Here is a 22,532-nt window from a genome sequence, read left to right on the forward strand (position 1 = left end):
TCTGGGGGCAGCAGTCATGCCAGGGCCCAGCTTGCTCTCCTGGCACCAGGGTTAAGAGTGACTTTATGGGCCTTCCCTGATTTGGGGGCACCACAGAGCAAACTGTATCCAATCTCTGTTTTTTAAATGATTTATACCCACCGTCCTTCTAAGGGTACTGTGGGCAGCTGCTATACACATTAAAAGAACATTCAAAAGAAGGCATTCTTTTGGGATAGGACAGAGCAAAGGCCATCAAAAGGAAAGGAACCTGAATGGGGCCCCGGCGACGGGCGGTAACCCCGGGTCGGGGTCGGGCCCATCTGGGCGCTGAGGCTCCTGGCCCGGGAGGAACCGGCTGAGCTGCACAGTCGAATTCTCCAGCGGGAGCAAAGTGTATAAACTCATCAAAGACACTTCGTTTCCTGGATCTAAACTCAATCACGGATTCATCCCATGAGACCTTGAATAGATGACGTGTTGAGTGACAAAGTGAACAGGCTCTTGAACAAAAAACGCTGCGGCTAATTCTCCAATTCGCCTGCTGACGCTTCGCAAGCGGCGCTGTAAAAGGAAGCGAGCGGAGCCTTGGCTCTGGGGAAGCACTGGAGGGCAGGACAGAAACTGGTGTATCTGGATGAATCTGTTAAAATTCCCTCCTAAAGTCGCATGCAATGCCAGCGCTTTATAATGACAATGGTTCCAGTGATAGACCAGTGATTTTCAACCTTTTTCATCTCGGGGCACACATCAACTAAGTACTGAAATTCTGCAGCACACCAGAAAATATATTTTTTGCCGATCTCACAAAAAATGGGTATAATTTTTATTCATTCACACCAGATGGCTATTGTTGTGTTGGCTGCCGTCATTTTTTAAATTGACAATCGAAGAGAAAAAAGGTCCATGCCGCAACTAAACGGTCAAGTGTTGCATGTTTTAAACATTCTTGTGGTACACGGGTTGAAAACTCTCTGATCTAGGCAGAAAGTCAAGACAGTCTTGGTCCAGCCCTAAATTTGCTGTGTGACCTTGGGTAAGTTCTGCACTGTTCTGCGCTCCTGTTTCCTGAGTATTCAGTGGGCGCACGTGCCTGCCCCACTGGCCCACGGAGCATGGGGAGAATCAGGGGGCTGGCGCACCGAAAAAGGCGCCGTCCTCGGAGCAGCCGGCCGTGTAAGGGAGGAGTCAAAGAGCAACAAGCTCTGAGCTTCAAGTCAAGTGGCCGGCGTCCAGCCCTGCGCCCTGGACAAGCATGACCTCTGGGCCCCGCCTTCCTCTGCAGCTCCTTCCTTGGTCATTTTAATCACATCAGCTCCGCTGATTTCTGTTATCCAACAACAGGAATGAGACAGGCAAGCCACCCAGACAAGAGGCCAATTTGCTTCGGCCCCGGCATATGATTTGGGATGAATGTAAGGAGAGTGAGGATTTTATTATTCTATTCTATTCTTCCGTTCTATTATTTTATTCTACTCCAATTCCTTTAATCTCAGAAAAAGCCCGTCAGCTTTTCCCAAACATTGACACAACCTGACACCCTTATCTATTAAAAAAACAAAACCAAAACTCACAATGGCCCTTATGAAAAACATCATTCTTATTGAATAGTTATCAATGTGCGTTCAAGATCTATGCAGTATAATTCAGAGATTTTTCCGGCTTTGTAGCCAGACAGAGGCCAACCACGTGCAGAGGGAAGGCCCTGTTTCCTGGTTTTCAGAGGGTCTTGCATCCTGGTCCAGGCTATTTCTGGTAACGATGAAAAAGGAGGGATGTCAGGAGTGGCCTTGTTTGGTGGTCCTGTTAGAACTGAGGTTGTACACATCAGAGCTGCCCGCCTTCCCACTCTGACTCAAGCGCCGGTGTTTGCTTCCAGCTGCAAGCACGTATTACCTGCATTAGTAACTGACGATCTGAATGGGGCCCCGCAGTCCTGGCCTTTCACGTTCCTGACTCTTATATTAAATGCTCATGACAGAGTGATAAATGCTGCAAGGAGCTGCGGGTCGCTCTTAATTTCTTTATAACTATAGTTAGTATAATAATTTTATCTCTTCAAAGATATTTGGGGAAGCACAGTCCTGCCACTTGAAATAAAAACCAGTATAGGATATATTTAATTTTAAAAATAATTATTTGTATTACCAAAATAATATGTTTATACCAAAAACAAACAAGCAAACAAACAAAACCCTAACCAGTACAGAAGGATCCAAGTAAAAAGTTGGCATCCTACCCTGGCTGGGTAGCCCAGTTGGTTAGAGGATCGTTCCGATAGGCCAAGGTTGCAGGTTCAATCCTTGGTCAGGGCGCATAACAAGAGGCAACCAATAAATGCATAACTAAGTGAAATGACCACCTGATGTTTCTCCCTCTCTCTGTCTCTCTCTCTGTCTTTCTCTCTCCCCCTTCCTGTCTCTCTAAAATCAGTAAATTAAAAAAAGAAGTTGGTACCCCTGGGCCGCTGTCATTTTCCACCCCAGTCCCATCCCCTGGGGGAGACAGTGGGAGTAGTTCAGGTAGTCGCCCAGAAATGTTCATATACAAGTATAGATAGCCTAGCCCTTCAAAAAAATAAAACACAAATGGGATGAAGCCATGGCCATTTGATAAAAACAGTCTGACCAGGAGTGTTCCTCTCTGGGAGAGGTATCCTCCGCGGCGACATAGACAATGAATGGGGAACAGATTTTCAAACCCAAATTTCCTTCAGGCAAAGCGATGGGGTGGGTGAGGGTAATTGAAAGGCTTGACTGTGGGGGCGAGGGTGTGGCCAGGGGCCGTGCAAGTCCCCACCAGAAACAAGCCCTTCAAAGGCACCTGTGGGCCCCAGGCATAAAATGGCTCTTCCGCTGAAGGACCGGTCAAATGCACTTTCACCAAGGGCCAAGTGAGTCTAAAGAGCCTAGAGACTTCAGTGCAGTAGAGGGTTAATGGGTGAAGGCGGAGTGGGGCTTGGCCACCCCCAGGAGAGGTCAGAGCCTCCCTTCCCCTGTTCCCCAATCTCATTCCACGCTTCAGACTCAAATCCCCTTTGCCCTGGCACCCCCGCCCTAGCTATCCTCATCTCTGCTTTTCATCAAGGGGGGATGACCCATGTGTCCCCACAGGTTCACACGCGAGGCGGCGCAGGACTGCGAGGTGCTTGGGCAACGCATCCCTGCAGGCACCGCGGTAGAGATGGCCGTGGGTGCCCTGCACCATGACCCTGAGCACTGGCCGTGCCCCGAGGTCTTTGACCCTGAGAGGTGAGCACCATCTCTTCAAATGGGGCCCCACAGGACATGAGTTCTGGGGATTGCAGGTGGCTGCTGGAAGACAGAGATTTGGTAAAGGTTTAGTCAGGTCATCCCCAAACGGTCAAAAGCCAAGGCAATCATACGTTTGCGAGGCATAGTTTTCAAAGGAAATAATTAAACCATTTCCCCAAGTGGATCCAGAGAGTTAGCATCTTAGCAGCACTGCATGCGAGGAACAAAGCAGTTTCCTCTTGGTTTGAACAAACAGGGGTCTCTTTCTTTGGTTCAAACCAAGAAACAGGACACGGGATTGTATTTCAGGTGTGCACAGGAAAGTCATAAAATATCGTTTCCTTTTTACACTTTGGAGCCTGCTCCAAAACAATGGTATCCACCAAATTTCTCCAGGGATTCCTGAGAGCCAGCTATGCTAACGTGGTGGACCTGGACCCCCCTCCTATCCCTCTACATGGGTTTGGTCCATCATCAAGACTGCACTTCTAGATTCCCAGATTTAAAATGTCTGCATAGGCGTCCACACCCCTCCTCCAAAGAACGCATTTCTATTCCTTCCTCAGCGATCTGGCGAGGGGAGGGCTGGCCGGGCAGCAGGTGAGTTCCCACCTTTAGTGCTTCCACCTTCCTGGGGAAGGCGCCCTGGCTCTGCAACGCATCAACCCAGGCACAAGGACAGCTGTGGGCAGCGGGGCCTCGGTAAATACCATACCCTGCTGCACAGCAGCTCCTGGAAATACGGTAAAAATCAAGCACTATAAACAGCAGCTGCAGGTCTGACAGCGTGACCTTTGAAAATAAAAGTTGTGTTAATATTAGGTTGAGAAAAGGTGGATCCAGGGCTCTTTAGGTCCAAAAAAAGTGCAGAGGTAGTAAGAAGTGTGCTGGCTATTGCAAAATAGTGGCTGTCACCTAGCTTTACTGTCACAGACCGTATGTCTTGGTGGCGGCCTCTCCGAGGAAGGGCTTCCTGTGGTTCAAATAGCACGGCCACCAATGGTCCAGTTTCACCGCTTGAACCACAAAGCCAAGCATGGGTGAGAAAGGGAGCTGGCAGGACTGGCCCCTGGGCCGGTGAGGAGGACCAGCACCTGGGGCTCTTCTTAGGAAGTGCGTGATGGCTGGTGTCACCCTGGGGCTGATGGAGAAGTCAGAGCCAAGGGTCCAGGTAAGGGCTGTGGTTTCTTTAAGACTCTTGCCTTTCTGGATCACAGTGAGTGCCTAGGCCTATGCAGAGCACAGTGAGTTGCAGGAAGGCAGAAGGGGAACATTGACTTTCCAGGTGAAGCTTTTAACTCAGCAGTGCCTTTGCAGGAAGAGGGGCGGGATCAGCAGCTTCGGGCTCCCGAGCTTAGAGACAGATCCAAGAGAAAACAGGGCTGTCGACTTTGGTGAAGGTCAGGCCCACTTCGTAGGACCATCACCTCTGATCTAGGAGGCCCTGAGCCAGACCCAGTGGCTGAAGAGGTTCCAGAGTAGAGGAAGGTGTCCCAGGCCAACCTGACCGCGCTGTCCCACAGGTTCACAGCAGAGGCCTGGAGGTGCCGGCGACCCTTCACCTACCTGCCATTTGGAGCGGGTCCCCGGAGCTGCCTCGGGGTGCGGCTGGGGCTGCTGGAGGTCAAGCTGACGCTGCTCCACCTCCTGCGCAAGTTCCGGTTTGAAGCCTGCCCTGAGACTCAGGTGAGCCCCCTGCAGCTGAGCCCGGCTGTTCAGTTCTCTGCACTGAAGTTGACCTATTGTTACTATTATCATCATTATCATTATCATTATCATTATTATCATCATCTGTGCAGCAGGGTTGGGCCTCGTGATGCTCTAGCTCTTCCCTCCTTGGCAAAGAAAACCCAGTAATCCTGCAGAGTAGATTTTATTATTCCCATTTTTCAGATGAGGAACTAAAATAAGGTTCAGAGAGGTGAAGGAATATGCCTGACGTTACACAGTTGGACTGCAGGCTCTGTGAGGACAGTGACCAGAAGCGTGTGATATTCATTGTTCGATGCCTCAGCACCCAGCTTAATGCCAGGAGTATGGCAGGTGCTCATTCATTCATTCTACAAACATGAATGAGCAAATGAACAACTAGCCAGAGAGAAGAAACTGGAGTTCAAACCAGATCTTGTTCATGCCCAAGCTCTCCCTCTCCACCTCCAGCAGCCTCTCTGCACAGCACTAGCTGTTCCCTACACACTTGGAACATTGCTCTCCTCTGTGCCTAGAATTCCTCTGCACAGCTGCAGACCTGGACCAGAGGACAGAAGAGGCAGATAAGAAGGACATAGTGACAGATGGTGACAACTTCGAGATCCAGGGAGTGGCACTGACCCCACTCGAAACAAATGGAGACTAGGGCACGCTGTTGGTCCAAGAGGAATAATGAATTCAGTTGGGGTACAAAAATTTGAGGTACCAGATGTGAAAATGTCCTCCAAGTTCTAATGGTCAAGACCGGAGACAGGAGGGACAAATTGGGGACACAGAGCCAAACAGAGAGAGGTGAGAGAGCAGAGAAAGCAGGCCCCGGCTGCCCTAGGTATTCCATATGTGTCTCCATTACCCTCAATCTTGACGTACAGTACGGCAACCAGACCAGTGTCCCAAACTGCTGCTTCTGTCTGGCGCTCCCTCGCTCAAGGACCAGCCATGAGTTCGGAGCCTGCCAGGTCCAGGGAGAACTCGTCTGAGCCCACTTTACAATACATTCCCCACTCCAACTTCCTACTGTGAGAGGGTTCCCACCTGCTCAGGCTGCTGCCCTGACCTGGAAATGTCATCTCTTCCACTTCCTACCCCCAGTCTAATCCCATCTTCCAAATCCCTTGTCATTACCTCGAATCCCAAAGTGGCTCCTGAGTTCTGCTTATGTGATTTCTCCCATTCCTAGCCCCACCTCAGGTGTCACTTCCTCCAGGAAGCCCTCCTCAATTGCTAGCCCCAACTGACCTCTCCTTTTTTTGAAGTCCGATGGCATTTCAAGCTTGTCTAGACCTGCACTAATACAGAAGCTGCTAGCCACATGTGGCTATTTACTTTTTAATGATAAAATCAAATAAAAAATTCAGCCCCTCTTTTGCACTAACTACGTTTCAAGCACTCAACAGCCACATAATGCTAGAGGCTACCATATGGGATAGCACAGGTCTGGACCATCTTGTTTCTGGGTTTAAAACTGGCCTCCCAACTGAACTATAATCCTCGAAGCCCTGATGATTCTTTCCTCGAAAGGGTTCATATCAGCCATCATTTTACACACAGCTCAAGGGGATACCCTGCTTCTTCAGTATTTCTTTGGCTTTTCTTCCAAGATCCCAGTCCACCATTGATTTGCCTCGTAAGTTAGACATAGGGAAAGCTCTCTGAAGAGCAGCGAGGCCAGACCACAGCACGTGTGAGCAGCGAACAGCATGAGGCTGCTCTCCCCGCAGGCCCACTGAGAGGGGGCTGCACAGTTTCTGGCTGGCCACAGGGAGGGAGATAGATGAGTTCGCTTGCTACTTTCTAGTCATGTGACCTTGAACAAGTCACTTGTCCTCTCTGAACCTTCATTTCTCAATTTGCAAAGTGAGCCACTGCCATCTCTTATGCAGGGTTCTTGGGAGAATAAAGGGAAAACTAAGTGCCCTCCTCGTCTGGTGGATTTACTAACACAGGAAGTGGGCACAGCCCCAGTGCTGCTGGGGCCCCAGAGCCCTGTCCTGGAGAGGCAGCTCCGCAGGCTTCACAGGGTCCCTGCTGCGGAGGCTGTTTTGCTCTCTCCCGGCCCAACTCTCAGTCCCCAGCCCCATTTCCACAACCCTGTGCCACGCCCAGTTCTGAGGACATTTTCCTGTGGATGTGGTTACCTGTGACAAATATATTAATCCCCCCTATTTTAGGTACCACTGCAGCTGGAATCCAAGTCTGCCCTCGGCCCCAAAAATGGCGTCTACATCAAGATTGTCTCCCGCTGACACAATTAGTTACAAGGATTATCTTCTAAATGAAAAACCCTCGTGGAAATTTGGATTTTGGCAGAGCGGGGCGGGGTGGGGGGCGATCATCTAACTAATTGAAAAAGTGCCTGGGCATACAAGTATAAAAGAGGTCATTTACAGAACATTTCCTAAATGCTTAATAAATGTTTGCTTGTTACACTTAGTTTTGACTTTGCCAATGGTGTCTGAGCAACTGATCCACCTCTCACAATAAGGAACTGCTGATAAATAAGCAAAACTAGTTTTGACAAAACGACTGAGACCTTGGGGTTTTGAAGGCAGTCCTGCTCTCAGGATGGAAGGAATCTACAGGGCAGGGGACACAGGGACACTTCGGTGAGCTGTCCTGACGGTACCAGCTCATGGGCCTTTTCAGCTTCTGGTGCTTTGTGGTATTTGACTTAGACAACGACATTCATCAGAAGCTTAACTTCAAAAGTGGTTCAAAAGTTTTATTATGTTTTGATATTTCTAGGTAGGGTAATCCCAACTTTGTAAGTTTCAATGAGCTGGAAAGTGACAGAGACTGAAGTGTATCTTTTCTTTTTAACAGCATCATTTCTTAATTTTGATCAAAGAACCACTATATAGTGGTGAATTTTAGTGACAGTAATTATTTATATTGTTGAGTAGTTCAAATTCAACAAAAAACTTGCAAACTGAATCCCTGATCTGCCACCAGCAGCCATTTGGCCATGGCTACTGTTCTTTCCACCTCCCTGTGCCTCAGTTTCCCCATCTGTAAAGCACGGATGCTGACCTGGATCCAAGAGCCTTTCCTCTATTTGACTTCTGAGCAGTGTTAAGGGACTTAATGCCATGTAGATAACAGACAGGAATCTGTGGGCATGGATATGTGATACCCAGATGCTGACCCACTTCTAAAAAGTTCAGGCTGTTTCAGGTGAGCTGGCAAGCCAGGTTGCTATGTAACCGTGGCTGGGAATGCTGCCTCTGCTGTGAGGCCTTCCCCACTCCAGCCCAGAGCACCCCACGCTTCACCCAAAGAGCTCCCCTAGAGCATCCCCGCAGGAGGAAGGCGGCCTTGTTTCCCAACATGGTCCTAGACCTGATCGCTGCACACCTGCTAGAAAGCCCTGCCAGCCCAGCACACAGCCCTCTCACAGGCTTGCTGCCACCACCTGCTCATCTCTGGAATCCAGCCCCTTTGAGATGCCGGGCCCAGGACTCAGGCTCACGGGGAAAAGCCCTCCATTCCCATTCCTGGTGACCCATCTACCTGTCTCCCCCATTTCCTGACTCCCCGTGGCCATTACAGAACCTCATCCTGCGGAAGGGCCCAGCTGAGCACCTGGCACCGCCAGTCCATCAGCTCCCTGGTCTTCCTTCACCTTCTCCATCCAGGTGGTCACCAATATCAGACACAGCAGTGAGGCTTCCTTGATGTGCTACAACTAACTGCTGGACTCCCGGCCCTTACACTTTTTCAACCCACATTGCCTAGTACTGTTTAAATCCCACTGTTCAGACACACACCACCAACCAACACGAGGCAGGAAATGACAGGAAACAGTACTGACTGGGTCCCCCACAAAACCCTTCATGAAGCTGTATCCTGGCTGGGCCCTCATGACAATTTCTTGGCTATCACATATACCCACTTGCCCTGGATCCCACTCCACCTCTTTGCATTAACATTCTGAGAGTCAATGTCATTTTAACTTCTTCCCATCACAATGCCCACGCCCTCCTCTGCCCACAGGAACAGCTTGCTTCACCCCCATGCCCACCCTACTGCGAGGACCCCATTCCACCCTTTAATTTTCAGTCTAAGTAGTGGCTCTTCTTGACCTGCCTTCTCAAAGGTCAGCAAATCCACTGTCTGTAGTCTTCCTGGCTTTCTTGACTTTTCTGAAGCATCTGATCATCTCCCATTCTAGGTTCCTCTTGTCATCCTTCCCACCTACACTTCTAAACAGACCATTCCTGCTTCCCAATCCTCAGCTCCCAGGAGCCACATGGTTAAAAAGGATGGGATCAGTACAACAACATTTAAGATTTAGCAGGCGAGTACCTGTTTAATGGTTCTCTGACACTCTCCGCATCCCCCCACCTACATGGTAGGAAGACCAGCAACCTAATAAAAAAGCAATGCATGAACTTTCAGGATTAGTCAGGATGTGGAGGAAGTAATTAGGGGTTCTGAAAATCATACCATACACAACTAGATAAGGTAGTATTGTTTTAACATCTTCATTGCTCTGGTCATTTAACTCAGTTTTCATCTGGCTTGATTAGCTGACCTGTGTCAAGTTCCAAATCACTCTCTATCCCTGTTCCAAAGATGGAAAAAACAGCTTGGATCTGAGAACTACAGGACAAATGAACTGAATTGGAGGCATCGTGTGGAGAGTGAACACACTGTATTAGGAAGGTGGGGGGAAAGAAGAGTGCAGGTAAGGACAGAAGGCTGTTGCTGAGGACTGAACCTGGACACCAGTGGGTACAGCACCCAGGAAGGGGCACGTGGAGGGAAAATGTGGGGACACCCTGCCAGCCCCTCTGCCCCGGGTCCAGACCCAACCAGAGCCCAGCAGAGACCCCACACCTGATGTGTGGAGGATACACACAGGACACACCCACCTCCTCCATGTCCACAACACAGTCTGCTCAACAGTGATTCTGAGCTTTGAGGGGCTTGGAACTTATGTGAGTGGGGGAGAAGAAAACAAAATTACCAAGATGTAACTCTTGCAAATTTAACCGAAATGTATGACCATGTGGCCATATAGCTGGAGCCCCTTCTAGAGGTATGGAAGGGGCCCCAACAAGCAAGGCCCTCAACTTTCAGCTTCATAAGCTTCATGATAAATCTAATGAAGCACCCCGAGGGAGAGCAGGGGCTCTATTACATTCCAACACCCAGAAAAGTGTGTGTGCCCAGCAGGAACTCAATACACAGATGCTAAAGAATGAGCTTCAGTCATCACCCACTTGAGAGAAATATTATTTTATTTCCATACTCTATTGTGACAAATTGCAGCACAGGTATTCAAATCCCATGAAGACATAAAACCCATATTCAGAGGATGTCCAGTGCCCTTAGGAGATGCTGGGATGCACACTCACGGGCTGGGCCCATGACAAAGGGCAACCATCAGGGGTTCAGTGACACCTCACAGGAGCCACAGTAGCATAATATACGGACCAATTCCAATGCCAGGAGCCCAAGAGCAGCAGCAGAAGAGCTGCCTAGATTACAGCCAGAGCAAGAGACACAATGACTATCTCCTTGGGCCACAAGTGCAGGTTTTCCTGAACCCTAGGCTACCATGGTATTCTGAAAAAAAAAACAGAACAAGATGCCACCGAGATGGTGAAAAACCAGATCACTGGAGACAGAAATTAAAAATTAAAACCAATCCATAAAATAGTATCTGGAAACTCTGTACCTGGTGCCAGTCAGTAGCAAAGTCAACAAAGAGAGTAAAAAATAAAACACCACCCTAGTAAAAAGCAATAATGGGCTCACCTACAATCACTACTGGTCAGCCCACTATTGAGCTCAAAAGTGTCTTAAAACCAAAAACTACTGTCAGGAAGAGAATAAGAATGTAACTTCATCAAGAAGTCAACATTAAACAGTTCATTAAAAGTGTTTTTGTTATATATATAAAAAAACAAACAACCCTTCCCAAATAGCTCTTTCAAGGAAGACAAGCCTGAAGGACATAATACACGTCCTTGTGCTCACTGCTGGATATGAAGGAGGGACACCAAGGATAACAAGCTGGAGGCACCGTCTGCAGGTTGGGCGGAGGCCGTGGCCACAGGCTTGGAGGTGGTGTACTGGATGACGTACTCTGGGTAAATCTGATGCTTCTCAAAGATCACAAAGATAGAAGGGTCAGACACACTATTCACACAGCTGTTGTAGAAGACGCTGTTCTGGCCCTCCTTGGCTGGGGGGCGGAGAAAGGAGGCATTGCCTCGGGTGAACTCGCCCACCAGCACCCGAGCCAGGAACATCATGAAGAACTTCGAGTTCGATTTGCTGTAGTGGTGGGAATACATGGCATCTCGGGCAAAGTAGCTCCCTGCAAGGACACGCACAGGCTTAGCTGGTCACCAGGAGGACAGCTGCAGCTGGGGAGGAGAGGCTCCAGTGTCCTGTCAACCAGGCAATGCCAATGGCCTCTGCTCCTCCGTCACTGCACGTCCCTCCTGCCCTCCCTCCATCCTCCCTCTTTCTCCAGTCTTCCCTTGTGAAGGACATCAGAGGACATCAAACCAAGACAGAAAACCCCTTTCATATTCTCAATCTGTCACTCAAACTGGAAGGGTCTCTCTGGGCATAACACTACTTAACTCCCCAAATCTGCTTCCTCAGCTATAAAATAGGGCTGTCATGCCCAAACTCATACAGCTGGTGTGGAAAGTGACCAAGATCCCCTGCATGGAACCACTCTGTACACACCGGCAGCCCCATGTATAGAATTATGAACCTTGTCTAATGGGAACCTGAGGTGGAAGCTAACATCTATACATTTGGATTTAGAACCTTCTGCTGGCTCCCACCCATTCCTGACCCCAGAGCCGGATTAAAGCTCACTGATGGACGACTGATGCAACTGGGATAGGCACTGTTGATTATAGTATTACAACATTATGAAAGTTTCTCCATTTAGTAACCACGTTGTGATGACAGAAGACACTGTCCTTTATTTTGAGGAAGTGTTAAAGGGTGAAGGACCATGACATATGCCACCAAATTACAAATGGTTCAGAAAAAATGATGTGGGTGGGGGTGATAAAGCCAACATGGCAAAACATTAAAACAGATGAATCTAGATAAACATACACAGGAGTGTATACAGGAGCTTTTAAAATACTGCTCTTGTAACTTTCCTGTGAGTTTGAAATTATTTTCAAATAAAGTTTAAAAATAACCAGGAGACTGGAAACCACTCCGAAAATTCACCATATAGCTACCATGGCATATTTACATGAGTATATCTGAGGCGTACAGATTTCTATTCTCACAAAATAGCACAGGCACAGGGTTGGGTAGGCGCCCTCTTCCCTCTCCCGATTCATGCTTACCATCTCCCTAGGCCCCCACTCCACAGGGGAGCAGGGCCATCTCTTAGAGAAGCAAAACCCCAGCCTAAGCAGGACCGCCCATGCTCAAACCATGGGTCAGGCTCCTGGTCGCACAGAGAGAGGAAAGATGCCAACAGCTGGGCATCCCCGCAGACAGCCGGGACCATCCCTCACTCGGTATGAACCCACACCCCAGTTTACACTGTCCCCCACCCGACCGTCCGCTGGCTTTAAAACAGTTTCCTGGGCCCTGGAGAGCAGAGTGAGGCCACATTCTGCTGGTGGAGGCTGCCCTCGCCCTTACCTTTGCCATAGTTAGTGCCATGAAGGCCACAGACCCGCCAGTCAAAGTTCTGCTGGCAGATGGCATTGACGACATCATCACTGGTGCCATGGAACAGCTGTCTCTCATCCACGGTCTTCCCTCCATTTTCCTTCTGCATCTGCCCTTTTTGCCTAGAATCACAGGAGAGAAGTATGTGCTGGAGGTAGAGGGCACTTAGCACCAAATACAGGCTATCTGATGCAAGAAAACACATTTTATAAGAAGTGTTCTGGGACCATGAGACATGGATCCAGATCCATGAAACTCAAGCCATGGACCAGGGAGGGAAAAGGTGGAGCACAGGACCTGTATGAAAAGCAAAGGGCAGCCTTTCCCTCCACAGCCCTAGGCCTCCAGCAGCGACCTGAACTCCCAAAGCAGACGAGCCTTAGGGAAGACAGGTGTGCTTCGTCCCTACCACCCTGCTTCCTCATGAAGCTTAGCCGGAGGAGCTTGAGGATGCTGCTCAGTGGAGGTCCATCCATCTCCCCCTCCTGTAAGTTACCCTGATTTCATCACCGGGCCCAGAGCACAGAGGAGACTGCTCCCACTTTTTATGGGGACAGTCAGCAGAACCCTAGGCCTTGGGGCCTGCATGGTGAGCCGCTGCAAATCTTCATATGGACAGGTGCCAAAAAACATGCTGGTTCTCAGGCACAGAAATGAGGGCCCTGATATCAAGACAATAGCTTTATGTTTCCCAGAGTATGGGTGACTCATACTGAACAATCCCGCCGATCATTAGGGAGGCAGAATACAAGCACAAGAACTGACTTTATCACTAATAGAAGCCTCATTCCCCTCATCTCTCTGAGAGAACATGCAACACTAAGCTACAAAGATGATGATAGTAAGAAAGTAGGGATACAGTTCCCAATTCTGGCAGCACTGGGCAAGCAGTGGCTGCTATCTGGGATAGTCCCTGAAGCCCAGAGCACGTTTATTAAGTAGCTAGCCTACTATGTATGGCTGTGAAGGGATACAGTCACCAGCATGCCAAGAGCAAGCCCCTCACGTACCACTGGTAGATTTCCCAGAGAGCCAGGTTCTGGACTCGCTGGATCTTCTGAACAAAGTAGGGCAGTGTACGGTTAAAGAGACTATGGACCTTCTGGTATTCTTCTGAGGAAGAACTGAGGGTGACCAGCTGCAAGGGATGAAGATTTTTATTATGTTATCATCGAAGTTAGAATACAGATCAACCTCTCCCCAAGGTCGCTCCTAAAATGTTAGAACTGCAGAAGCAAACCCAGACAATGATCACCCCTCTCCCCTTTGGCCCAACAGGCAGTCTCTCCAGGTGCAGGATGAGTGCAATTTGTGTTCCTTGTGAAACCTGCCTGAAGGACAGGCATGTGACGCTTACATTAGTACCATCGTAGGTATCCCCAGGACATCCCTGCTCTTCTTACCCCACACAAGGGAAACTACATAGTCTACAAGACCGAGCTGGTGTCAATAAATGTGGAAGGCATGCATCTCGCAGAGGGGGGCCAAATGCTGCCATGCACAGTGGTGCTGTGTGAATATCCCATACCGCAAGCGCTGATGGAAAGGCCAGGCTGGCAGATGGATGTGTGGCAACTCAGGGGCATGGCCAATGAGTCCTCCCCACTCAGCCTACCTCTCCCTTAGCCTCTTGTTCTGTGAAACAGCATTTCGGATGGGCAAGGAGGGGCCCCTGACCAAGGGCAGCCAACTGTCACACAGAGTGACAATGTATAAATTTCTGCATTTGCAGCCTGGAATATATAATCAGTCTCCCTATTTCCAGAGCCATGAGGATTGAGCCAGTGGCAGACTATTTAAGGATCTCTGGGGAGTCCCTCTATACCATTCCCTTCCCCCACCTCAAGGTGAATATAACAATCACCTCGCCCCTCTGGCCCAAAGACCCTATGATGAGGCCTTGGCATGTCCACTGAGTGTCCTGCAACCCAAATCCTGACTCTGGTTTCCTTGCTCCTATCTCATGGAAGCTGCCAAACTCCTCTTCCTCAATATGGCAACCAGAGCTGTTCCTTCCAAACCAGAGATCCTCAGGGGCTCCCATACCTGTCACGGCTGCTGCTTGGCAATGACCAAGGCACTCTACACCATAGCCCTGACCTCTCTCCTGCCCTCCATGTTTATGCACACCCTCCATCCAAGACACACCCGACACTCCATGTCCTGATCTGGGCTGCTTCACATGCAGTACCTATCAACCTGCATGTTCTCCCATCTTTGCCTGATAAGCACCAGCCATCTTTTAGATGTGGACCCGGTGATGCCTTCCCTGACCCCCTCGATACTGTCACACCTCGCCCTGACATCTGAGTGCTGCTGTCATCTCACCCTGCCCTTCACACCTCTTGCCTGTGCTGCTGGTGTTTATGAAAGCTTGGTAGAGCTCAAAAAGATGAGTCCTTCCAGGGCAGTGAGAGTCATGTTGTAAAAGCTGGTTTGCAACATGCTTGGCAGGAGGCGAGCCATCAGAAGCCAATCTGAGTGCCCCGCATGGTCCACTGGACCTTAGCCTGAGTAGTCTACTGAATTCAGCGCAGCTCCCAAATTTTGACAGGACCTAAATGAGCTGCTGAATTGACTGTTCCTTTTCTTGTATTATCTAGCATCCTCTGACAGAAATTTCCATTCTAGGCACCCCTCATCATACTCAAACTATCCCCTGGTTTCTTTTCCTATCTTGCTTAGTAAAACTAATACTTATTGGCTGAGCCCAGCTCTTGAGCTTTCTAGAAAACTTCCAGCTTATTGTCCTCTATCCATAATACATCCTTTCTTCTCAAGACCACAGCCATCTCCTGGGTGGTCTCCCGCCTTAAAATCCCAAGACCTGGGGAAAAAAAAAGCCCATGCATACCTCTTCCCTTTTGCGTGGTGGAGGAAACAACATAGTCGCTGACACTCACCTATCTCAAGGAACATTCTTCTCCCCAGACCAAGGCAATGTGAGACCCATACCTGAAAGCCGGTGTCTGGTAGGGCTGAGGGGTCCCAATGGTCTGGGATGTTCTTTGGGCCTTGAAACTTGACATTGCTACAAAATGTAAACAAAAACACTAAGACACTTAGTTCTCAGACACAAGCAGACTACCACAGGTGGCCTCCACTACCCAATACCACCAGTCTCAAGTCTTAGCATCTCATCTATAAAAGCAGGAACAAGGAGAGAAAGCACGAAAGCACACTATCCACCTTGTGAGGGCACTTTCATCTTTGACTAAGTGGTCCAAACTGAAACATTCAGGCCTGAGGGATACATTTCTCACCTGTATCTCAACTCCTGCCAAAAGGGAGAGAGAATATGATTAAAGCAGCACACACAGACCCTGATCCATGATTCTGGAATCCAAAGAGCTCTGAAACTTGTATTAAAGAGCTCTGAATTATTTTTACAAATAGCCTCAATTGGGTGTATTTGGCATATAAAAACAAAACTGATGTTAAAAATCCATTTGGCAGTATAAATTTGAGTTGAACTACTGAGAGGCTACTTGTGTTCTCCACCTTTCTTAAAGTGGCTATGCACATTTTTTACTGCAGAAATATTATCTGCAGTGTGTCATGTAACACAAAAAGCACAAGATCTTTCTAAAAATAAAAATAAATAAAAACTGAGTTCTAAAAGACATGTGGCCCAAAGGGTTTAGGAACACGGACTGAGAAACTAATTCTAAATCAATGCTACTCAGTTTCAGAATGCTTTGTTCTTCCTACACTAGATCTACCTTCTGTTTCTGCTGGCATGAGCTTCATCCTAAGCCTCAAAGAATGCCCACAAATAACATTCCTAGGAAAGCAGCACAGTTTAAAATAACTAAGCAAGGTCCCATAAGCAGTAATCATTCAGAAACAGACCCGCAAAGAAGTTGCTGAAACTATCAGGTACAGTATAAAACAACTATTCTTTCTATGTTTAAAGAAACAAAAGAAAAACTAAAATCATGAAAGGAACAGGAAACTATTAAAAAACCTGGAGGATCTGAAAAAGAACTAAATAGAATTTCTAAAAATAAAAAATACAATCCTTAATAGTAAAAGTTCAATGGACATGCTTACTAGCGGATCAGACCACCTGAAGAGAGCATGAGTGAGCTGAATGATATGGGAAATGAAATTCTGCAGAATGTGACCCAGAGCAAGGAGACAGAAAATACAGGAGAAGAAGCTGAGATGTGACAGAGAGTGAGATGGACTGAATCTGATCAAAACCTAAGTGAAATCCAAAGAGAGGACAGAGAACGGGGTGAAGGCAATATCCAAAGAGAACGAATGAGATGCACCAACTCACAAGTTTAAGAAGCCCAAAGATTCTCCAATAGGATAAATAAAAACACATCACCAGACATGCAATAGTGGGAATCCGTAACACCAAGGCAAATAGAAAATCTTAAAAGTAACCAGAGGGTAAAAAGAGTCATTCAGGCAAAGAAGCACCAGTTAAACAGCTGATTTCTCAAAAGCAGCAATGAAAGCCAGAAGACAGTGGAATGGCATTGTCAATGAATGTTCTAAGACAAAAAACAACCAAAATTTCTATACCCAGTGAAAATATCTTTCAATATTGAGAACAAGATAAATACATATTAAAACAAACAAAACAGTTTTCCAACAGACCTTCATGTAAGGAAATTTGAAAGGACAAAGAAAGTGGTAAGAATGTGAGTAAATTTAATGAAATGTTCATAGTATAAAATAACAGTGCCTCATTAAATTAAAAAATAACCCAAATTATTGTAGTTTTCAGGGTATGTTTTACAGTCCTTTTAAAATTTATTCCTAAGTATTTTATTCTTTTGATGCTATTGTAATATAACTGTTTTTGTAATTTCCAAAAAAGAAACAATTAATTAAAAATAACATAAGTCGAAAGGAAGGTAAATGGAATAAATTATATAAAAGTCTTTATATTAGTTAACAGGAAAGCAAAAAAACTGACTGTCTTATACCTAACTGAAGAACACATATGCTAATTTCCAGTGTGGCCCTTAAAAAAAAAATAGTTACAATGTATAACTTCCAAACTAGTGGAGGATAAAAAAATGAAATAAAGAATATCCAAAAGACAGTAAGAAAGGAAAAAATAAGACCCAGTCACATGAATAAAATATTTTCATGGAGGATGGAAGGACAGTAAGGAACTAAACCCGAAACCTAATGTATAAATGCCATTTTGAACTTTCCATTCAACAACTGTGACCCTGTTAACTCTTGTACAATGAATAGAGAACTTGTTTCTGAAACTGACCTAGCCTAAGAGGCCCAGATGACCACATATACCCAAGTAGACTTGCCTGCTGGAGTTATGCCAACCAGCTCCTGCCACACAGGTTAGAAGAAAGAACCACACACTTCACTCCATCAACCTGTATGACTTGCAGGTTATAGCACAAGGAGATTTTGAATCTCTTGTATCTTAGTCTGAATTTGACCAAAAACAAAAACAAAAAAACCACTTTTACTTCTGATGGGCATCTGCTTATGGTCCTTTGCAGACTAAGTTAGTGATGACAAGAAATCCAGTCTCAGAAAGAGACAAGACACATTTTTCCAAGCTATGCATAGGGGAGGCTCTGGAGAGGGAAAGAATCAAAAATGACTTCCGGAAGTAGGAGTAGTTATAGCTGACCAAAATTCTAAATCCAGAAGCAAAGAGACTGATACATTTAACTAAAAAAATAAAATATTTCTGCATAGTAAAATAATTCATAAACAAAGCCAAAAGACAAATGAACTAAGAAAAAATATTTGCAATTTATATAAAAGAATAAGGGTTCAGTTCCCTAGTAGATAAAAAGGCTCTTCTATCTAAGAAAAATACCAAAAGGTTGACAGAAAAATAGACAAAAAGACAAGCCCACAAAAAGAGAGAGAGGCAAATGGCCCTTACACATGAGGAAGAAATAGTAAGTCTTACTTATAAGTGAAAGCAAATTAAAATTCACTGATATATCCTTTCCCACCTGTGAGAATGGTAAAAATCTAGGAGTTTAACCTCTCTGCTGGCAAAGCCAAGGGAAATTGGCACCTCTTGCATTCTGGGACTAGTGCATAATGGCTCAACCTCCATAAAGAAGAACGTGTATTGACCTTGTAGGACTCTAACCTGATGACCTACCTCCACAACATGAAATGGCACATACACCAGATCATCCTTTGTGGTGTTATACTTATAATAACAATAGATCAAAAAGATCAAGGGTGAGGCCCAGAAAACTCAAGAGTGCTGGGGCATTCAGTTCACAGCCAACAAACCTCTTCAATGCTTTAGCCAGTTGAGATTTTCTGTATACAGTAGAGCACACCCCAACTGATACACACAGCAAGTGACAAGTTCCCTAAATTCCACTTACCTGGTTTGCTTCACCTTCACATCCCGAGGAGACACATATTTGGGTCTCCGACAAACCTTTCTTGATGTGCCAAAGGCCAGGTTTTTCTGAACAAAATCTGAAACACACACACACACACACACACACACACACACGATGGCAGTGTTTTATAAACAAATTAAATGGGTTGGAAAGCTACAGCAAACGTATAAAGCCCAGAATCAGTCTGTTAAAAATAAGGCAGTTTTACCCATTTCAAATATTCGTAAAGAAAATAGGAATCCTTAGGAGACTGGGTTTAATGAATACATGAATGATTAGTAATTGACATATCAATTATACATGAGTGCTTTTAAATTGTTCCTTCCAATCCTGTTTAAACTATTATTTTGCTTAGCAATTTTTCCCAGTTTGGATATAAAAAAGCTTCAGCCCAGCCTGAGACTGAATTATTACATCTTGAGCCAGTGGGATTTAGAGTTAACATAATAATATTACCCTTATGACTTTTCTTTCTTTCTTAGAGTAAACTGACTCCACAGCAGTATTTCTCAACCTTGTAAAACCCGTACCATCTTTAATAAACAAATTTCTTGTCCCACACCCATCCCTAAGATCCTCACATTCATCCTGAGGGTTAACAGCACACCAACCTTTGAGTTAGAAAACTACAAATACCTCCTACAAGTCAGATTTACTCTTCCTCACCTACCAAGAAAACCCTATCAAGTATTACTTTATACACCTAGAGTACATTAATTTTTTTCATTTAAAAAGCATTTTAATATTAATTGGTCTATATCTATAACTTACCTTACTGCATTTGATGTATATATCCCCTATGCTACTGCCCAGGTGGTTGTCAAGATCGGGTACTCCTAGAGCTTACCCCATGTTCTGATGAGAGCCCATACTCCAGACCTTGCTACCACAACCCCTTCTGTTATCCACTATTCAACTCTCATCAATATATCAATTAACATACAAATTTTATTGACCTGTGGACTAACATTGTCTTGACTCTTAAATAGGCTTTTTACTAGTGAGATTAAAAGTTACTCAACACGTGGACTGGCGAAATATGTATGACCCCGTTCCCTATCTTCCCATTGACAGAATAAAGTGAGGCCTTTACCCTAATATACCCTTAAAGAGGATACAAGAGGTTAAGTCCCTAAGCAGGCCCTACCTGTGCAGATTCTGTCTGACTGGTGCAAACTAACTAACATTAGAATTTGGCCTCTAGAATCTTGGTGTTTGTCCTGAGTCATTCTTCTGTGACAGGAGTCCCTAAAAAACAGCTGAATCTTCGCTGATCCTATAGAACAAGTCATTTTGCCTCTTGTGTGTTTCTTATATGTACCTGTTTCCTAATAGTATTTAGTTAATAAATGTGAGTGGCAGATTTGGGTCTAAAACTTGCTTTCATTATACCTTGTTGTAAGGTTGTAAGGATAAAATTTACCCAATCTCAAGCTTCTTTTGTAGCTACTCTTACCTACCAACAACAACAAAACTCTCTACCCAGGTGAGCTTGAGGCAGTCAGCGGTGCACGTGCTTCTCCTGCAGTTTGTAGTCAACTGAATGCGTGTGCTCTTCCCCACCCTCACCCGACTCTCCATTCTGTCACCTGGAGGTGCAGCCTCAGTTGAGAGTGATCAAGGTTCCATCTGACAATTTTGATTTGTTTTGATATTCCCCAGATATTTTAACAAATATTTCAAACTAGCAATCAGATGGGTGATCGTTATATAGACTCAATCTTCAGGGCAGTCCTTACTTTTACTTTGTTGCATCTCTTTCAATGTCCCTTTTGGGGAACTTGTGTTTATCAGACTGGATTGGTTGGTGTTTGCCAACAGATGCTCAAGGTTGATAAGCAGTTCTCGTTGAAGAGCAGTAGACACGTTAGGATCCCTATAAGGGCCCAGTGAGGCAGCAGCCACTCTATCTTAAGCAAAACCACCAGTGCTACAAAACCACAAACAAAAACTGGCTAACAACAAGCAGTTAAAGTGGCTTTAGGATAATTCACTAAAGACACTTTGCTGCCATCCACATAGGTTCAAGGTCCATAAAAATAGGTAAAACAGTCAATTGTGTTTAAAGGAAAGCCTACTTTAACTCCCTTCAAAAATGCTGATCATTCAGAGGATTCAGAGTTTAAATGTATATTTAAAGGCAAAAATGAATCAAACAAGGCTGGACTCATAAATCCACCTGGAAATGGCTTAAGTTACTGAAAAACTGAAACTCAAAAAAAAATCCTCACAAATCGGTCACTAGAGGACCTGGCCAAAGAGTACGTGGCCTGCTTATGTCAAGACAAAACAGACAAGTAATATAAGGCCCCGTTTCAGGTCATCATGAGCACAAAAAAATGTTTCCAAGCAACTTTTTATAATGTATGTGTCTACTAAATATTTAACCTGACAGCCCATCTATGCCAAAGGTTCCTTTTGAAAAGATGCTAACCTTGCCACATCAGGAAGTATAAGGCAAAGCTGCATGGCAGAATCACTATGACACTTGTCAGGGACTAAGGTTAATCCTCAGACACAGAGGGGCTTGGCTATGGCCAACAGGACAACCGTCAGTATACAAAGGCTGACCTGCTTTTTCCCTTCACTGTTTGGGCTCCTGTCCCTTCCTCAGGGTCCTCTTCTCTTACCCCTATCCCACATCCCCTTAGGCAGCTTTTCCTTGACTCTACTGGACTGGTGTTATCTGCTTATAGGTCTGTCTCCTCTTCCAGATGGGAAGCATTTTAGCAGCAGAGACTACCCTTCCTTTTCTTTCCTGGCCCTCGTGTGTACAAAGCTCCTCCAGGGTTAACAGGGGAATAACACAGCCAAGAGATGGCCAGGTCCTGCTGGGTGAAGGCAGAGTGTCAGTAAGTACCTCTGAAGTCCAACTTGTATTTGTGCTTTCCAGCCTCGAACTTGAGAACAGCTGCTTGGGTGTCAGACCCTGATGCACAGTATGCCAGGTAGGCCTTCTCCACATTGCTGCTGCAAACAGTAGTCTTGGGGTGCTCCACGCCCTGCAAGGTGAAAAACCAGATACTTCATGAGACAAGAATCTACAATGATGAGGACATACATTGTTGCTGTCCCTGCCACATTGCAGAGATGCCCGTGGTGGTATTGGCGTCATGGGGGACGCATGAGAAGAGCAGGGATATGGCAGGAAAGGGAGACATAGAATAGAAACCAACACAATTACTTCCTAAAAGCTGCCTGGGAAAATAGGAAACTGTAAATATGGGTGCTCATAACCAGGAAACCACCATGGGAGCAGTGGAGGAAAAGGCATTTGGTTACTCATAATGGATGATACAGTAATCAAATGAAGGTAAAACATCAACAATGAATTCTCAAATGCTGCCTCTTCTCCATCAGTCTTGTTCCCGCCATTCTTTAATCAGAGGGAAGTCCTCCTTGTTTTCTTTTTCTGATCCCTTGGAGAGCTCTTCTATTTTTTTCAATTAAACATTTTGATCTCTCATCCTCATTCTGATTACCTACAGGACATCTAAGATTTTTAAATGGACTGAGTTTGAATTCCTGCCCCAAATCTGTTTTCTCTATAACG

General features: G+C 46.0%; 2 protein-coding genes across 2 annotated transcripts in view; one reads left to right on the plus strand and one right to left on the minus strand.

Annotated features, from left to right (window-relative positions):
- TBXAS1 (thromboxane A synthase 1) overlaps positions 1 to 7,339 on the plus strand; it is a 141,759-nt gene extending 134,420 nt beyond the window's left edge. Inside the window, exons 11-13 of the mRNA XM_054564655.1 lie at positions 3,093 to 3,230; positions 4,757 to 4,919; positions 7,115 to 7,339. Of these exons, the coding sequence (XP_054420630.1) occupies positions 3,093 to 3,230; positions 4,757 to 4,919; positions 7,115 to 7,189 (376 nt within the window). The 3' untranslated portion in view covers positions 7,190 to 7,339. The remainder of the gene's footprint in view (positions 1 to 3,092; positions 3,231 to 4,756; positions 4,920 to 7,114) is intronic.
- Positions 7,340 to 10,197: 2,858 nt separating this feature from the next.
- PARP12 (poly(ADP-ribose) polymerase family member 12) overlaps positions 10,198 to 22,532 on the minus strand; it is a 38,624-nt gene continuing 26,289 nt past the window's right edge. The window contains exons 7-12 of the mRNA XM_054563869.1: positions 21,840 to 21,981; positions 18,959 to 19,055; positions 15,567 to 15,642; positions 13,622 to 13,749; positions 12,582 to 12,733; positions 10,198 to 11,271 (exon numbers count right to left, since the gene is read on the minus strand). Coding sequence (XP_054419844.1) covers positions 10,925 to 11,271; positions 12,582 to 12,733; positions 13,622 to 13,749; positions 15,567 to 15,642; positions 18,959 to 19,055; positions 21,840 to 21,981 — 942 coding nt within the window. The 3' untranslated portion in view covers positions 10,198 to 10,924. The remainder of the gene's footprint in view (positions 11,272 to 12,581; positions 12,734 to 13,621; positions 13,750 to 15,566; positions 15,643 to 18,958; positions 19,056 to 21,839; positions 21,982 to 22,532) is intronic.

Source organism: Pteronotus mesoamericanus, unplaced genomic scaffold (assembly GCF_021234165.1).
Source record: "Pteronotus mesoamericanus isolate MK-2021 breed Mesoamerican mustached bat unplaced genomic scaffold, CSHL_Meso_final scaffold_85, whole genome shotgun sequence".
Classification (NCBI taxonomy): Eukaryota; Metazoa; Chordata; class Mammalia; order Chiroptera; family Mormoopidae; genus Pteronotus; species Pteronotus mesoamericanus.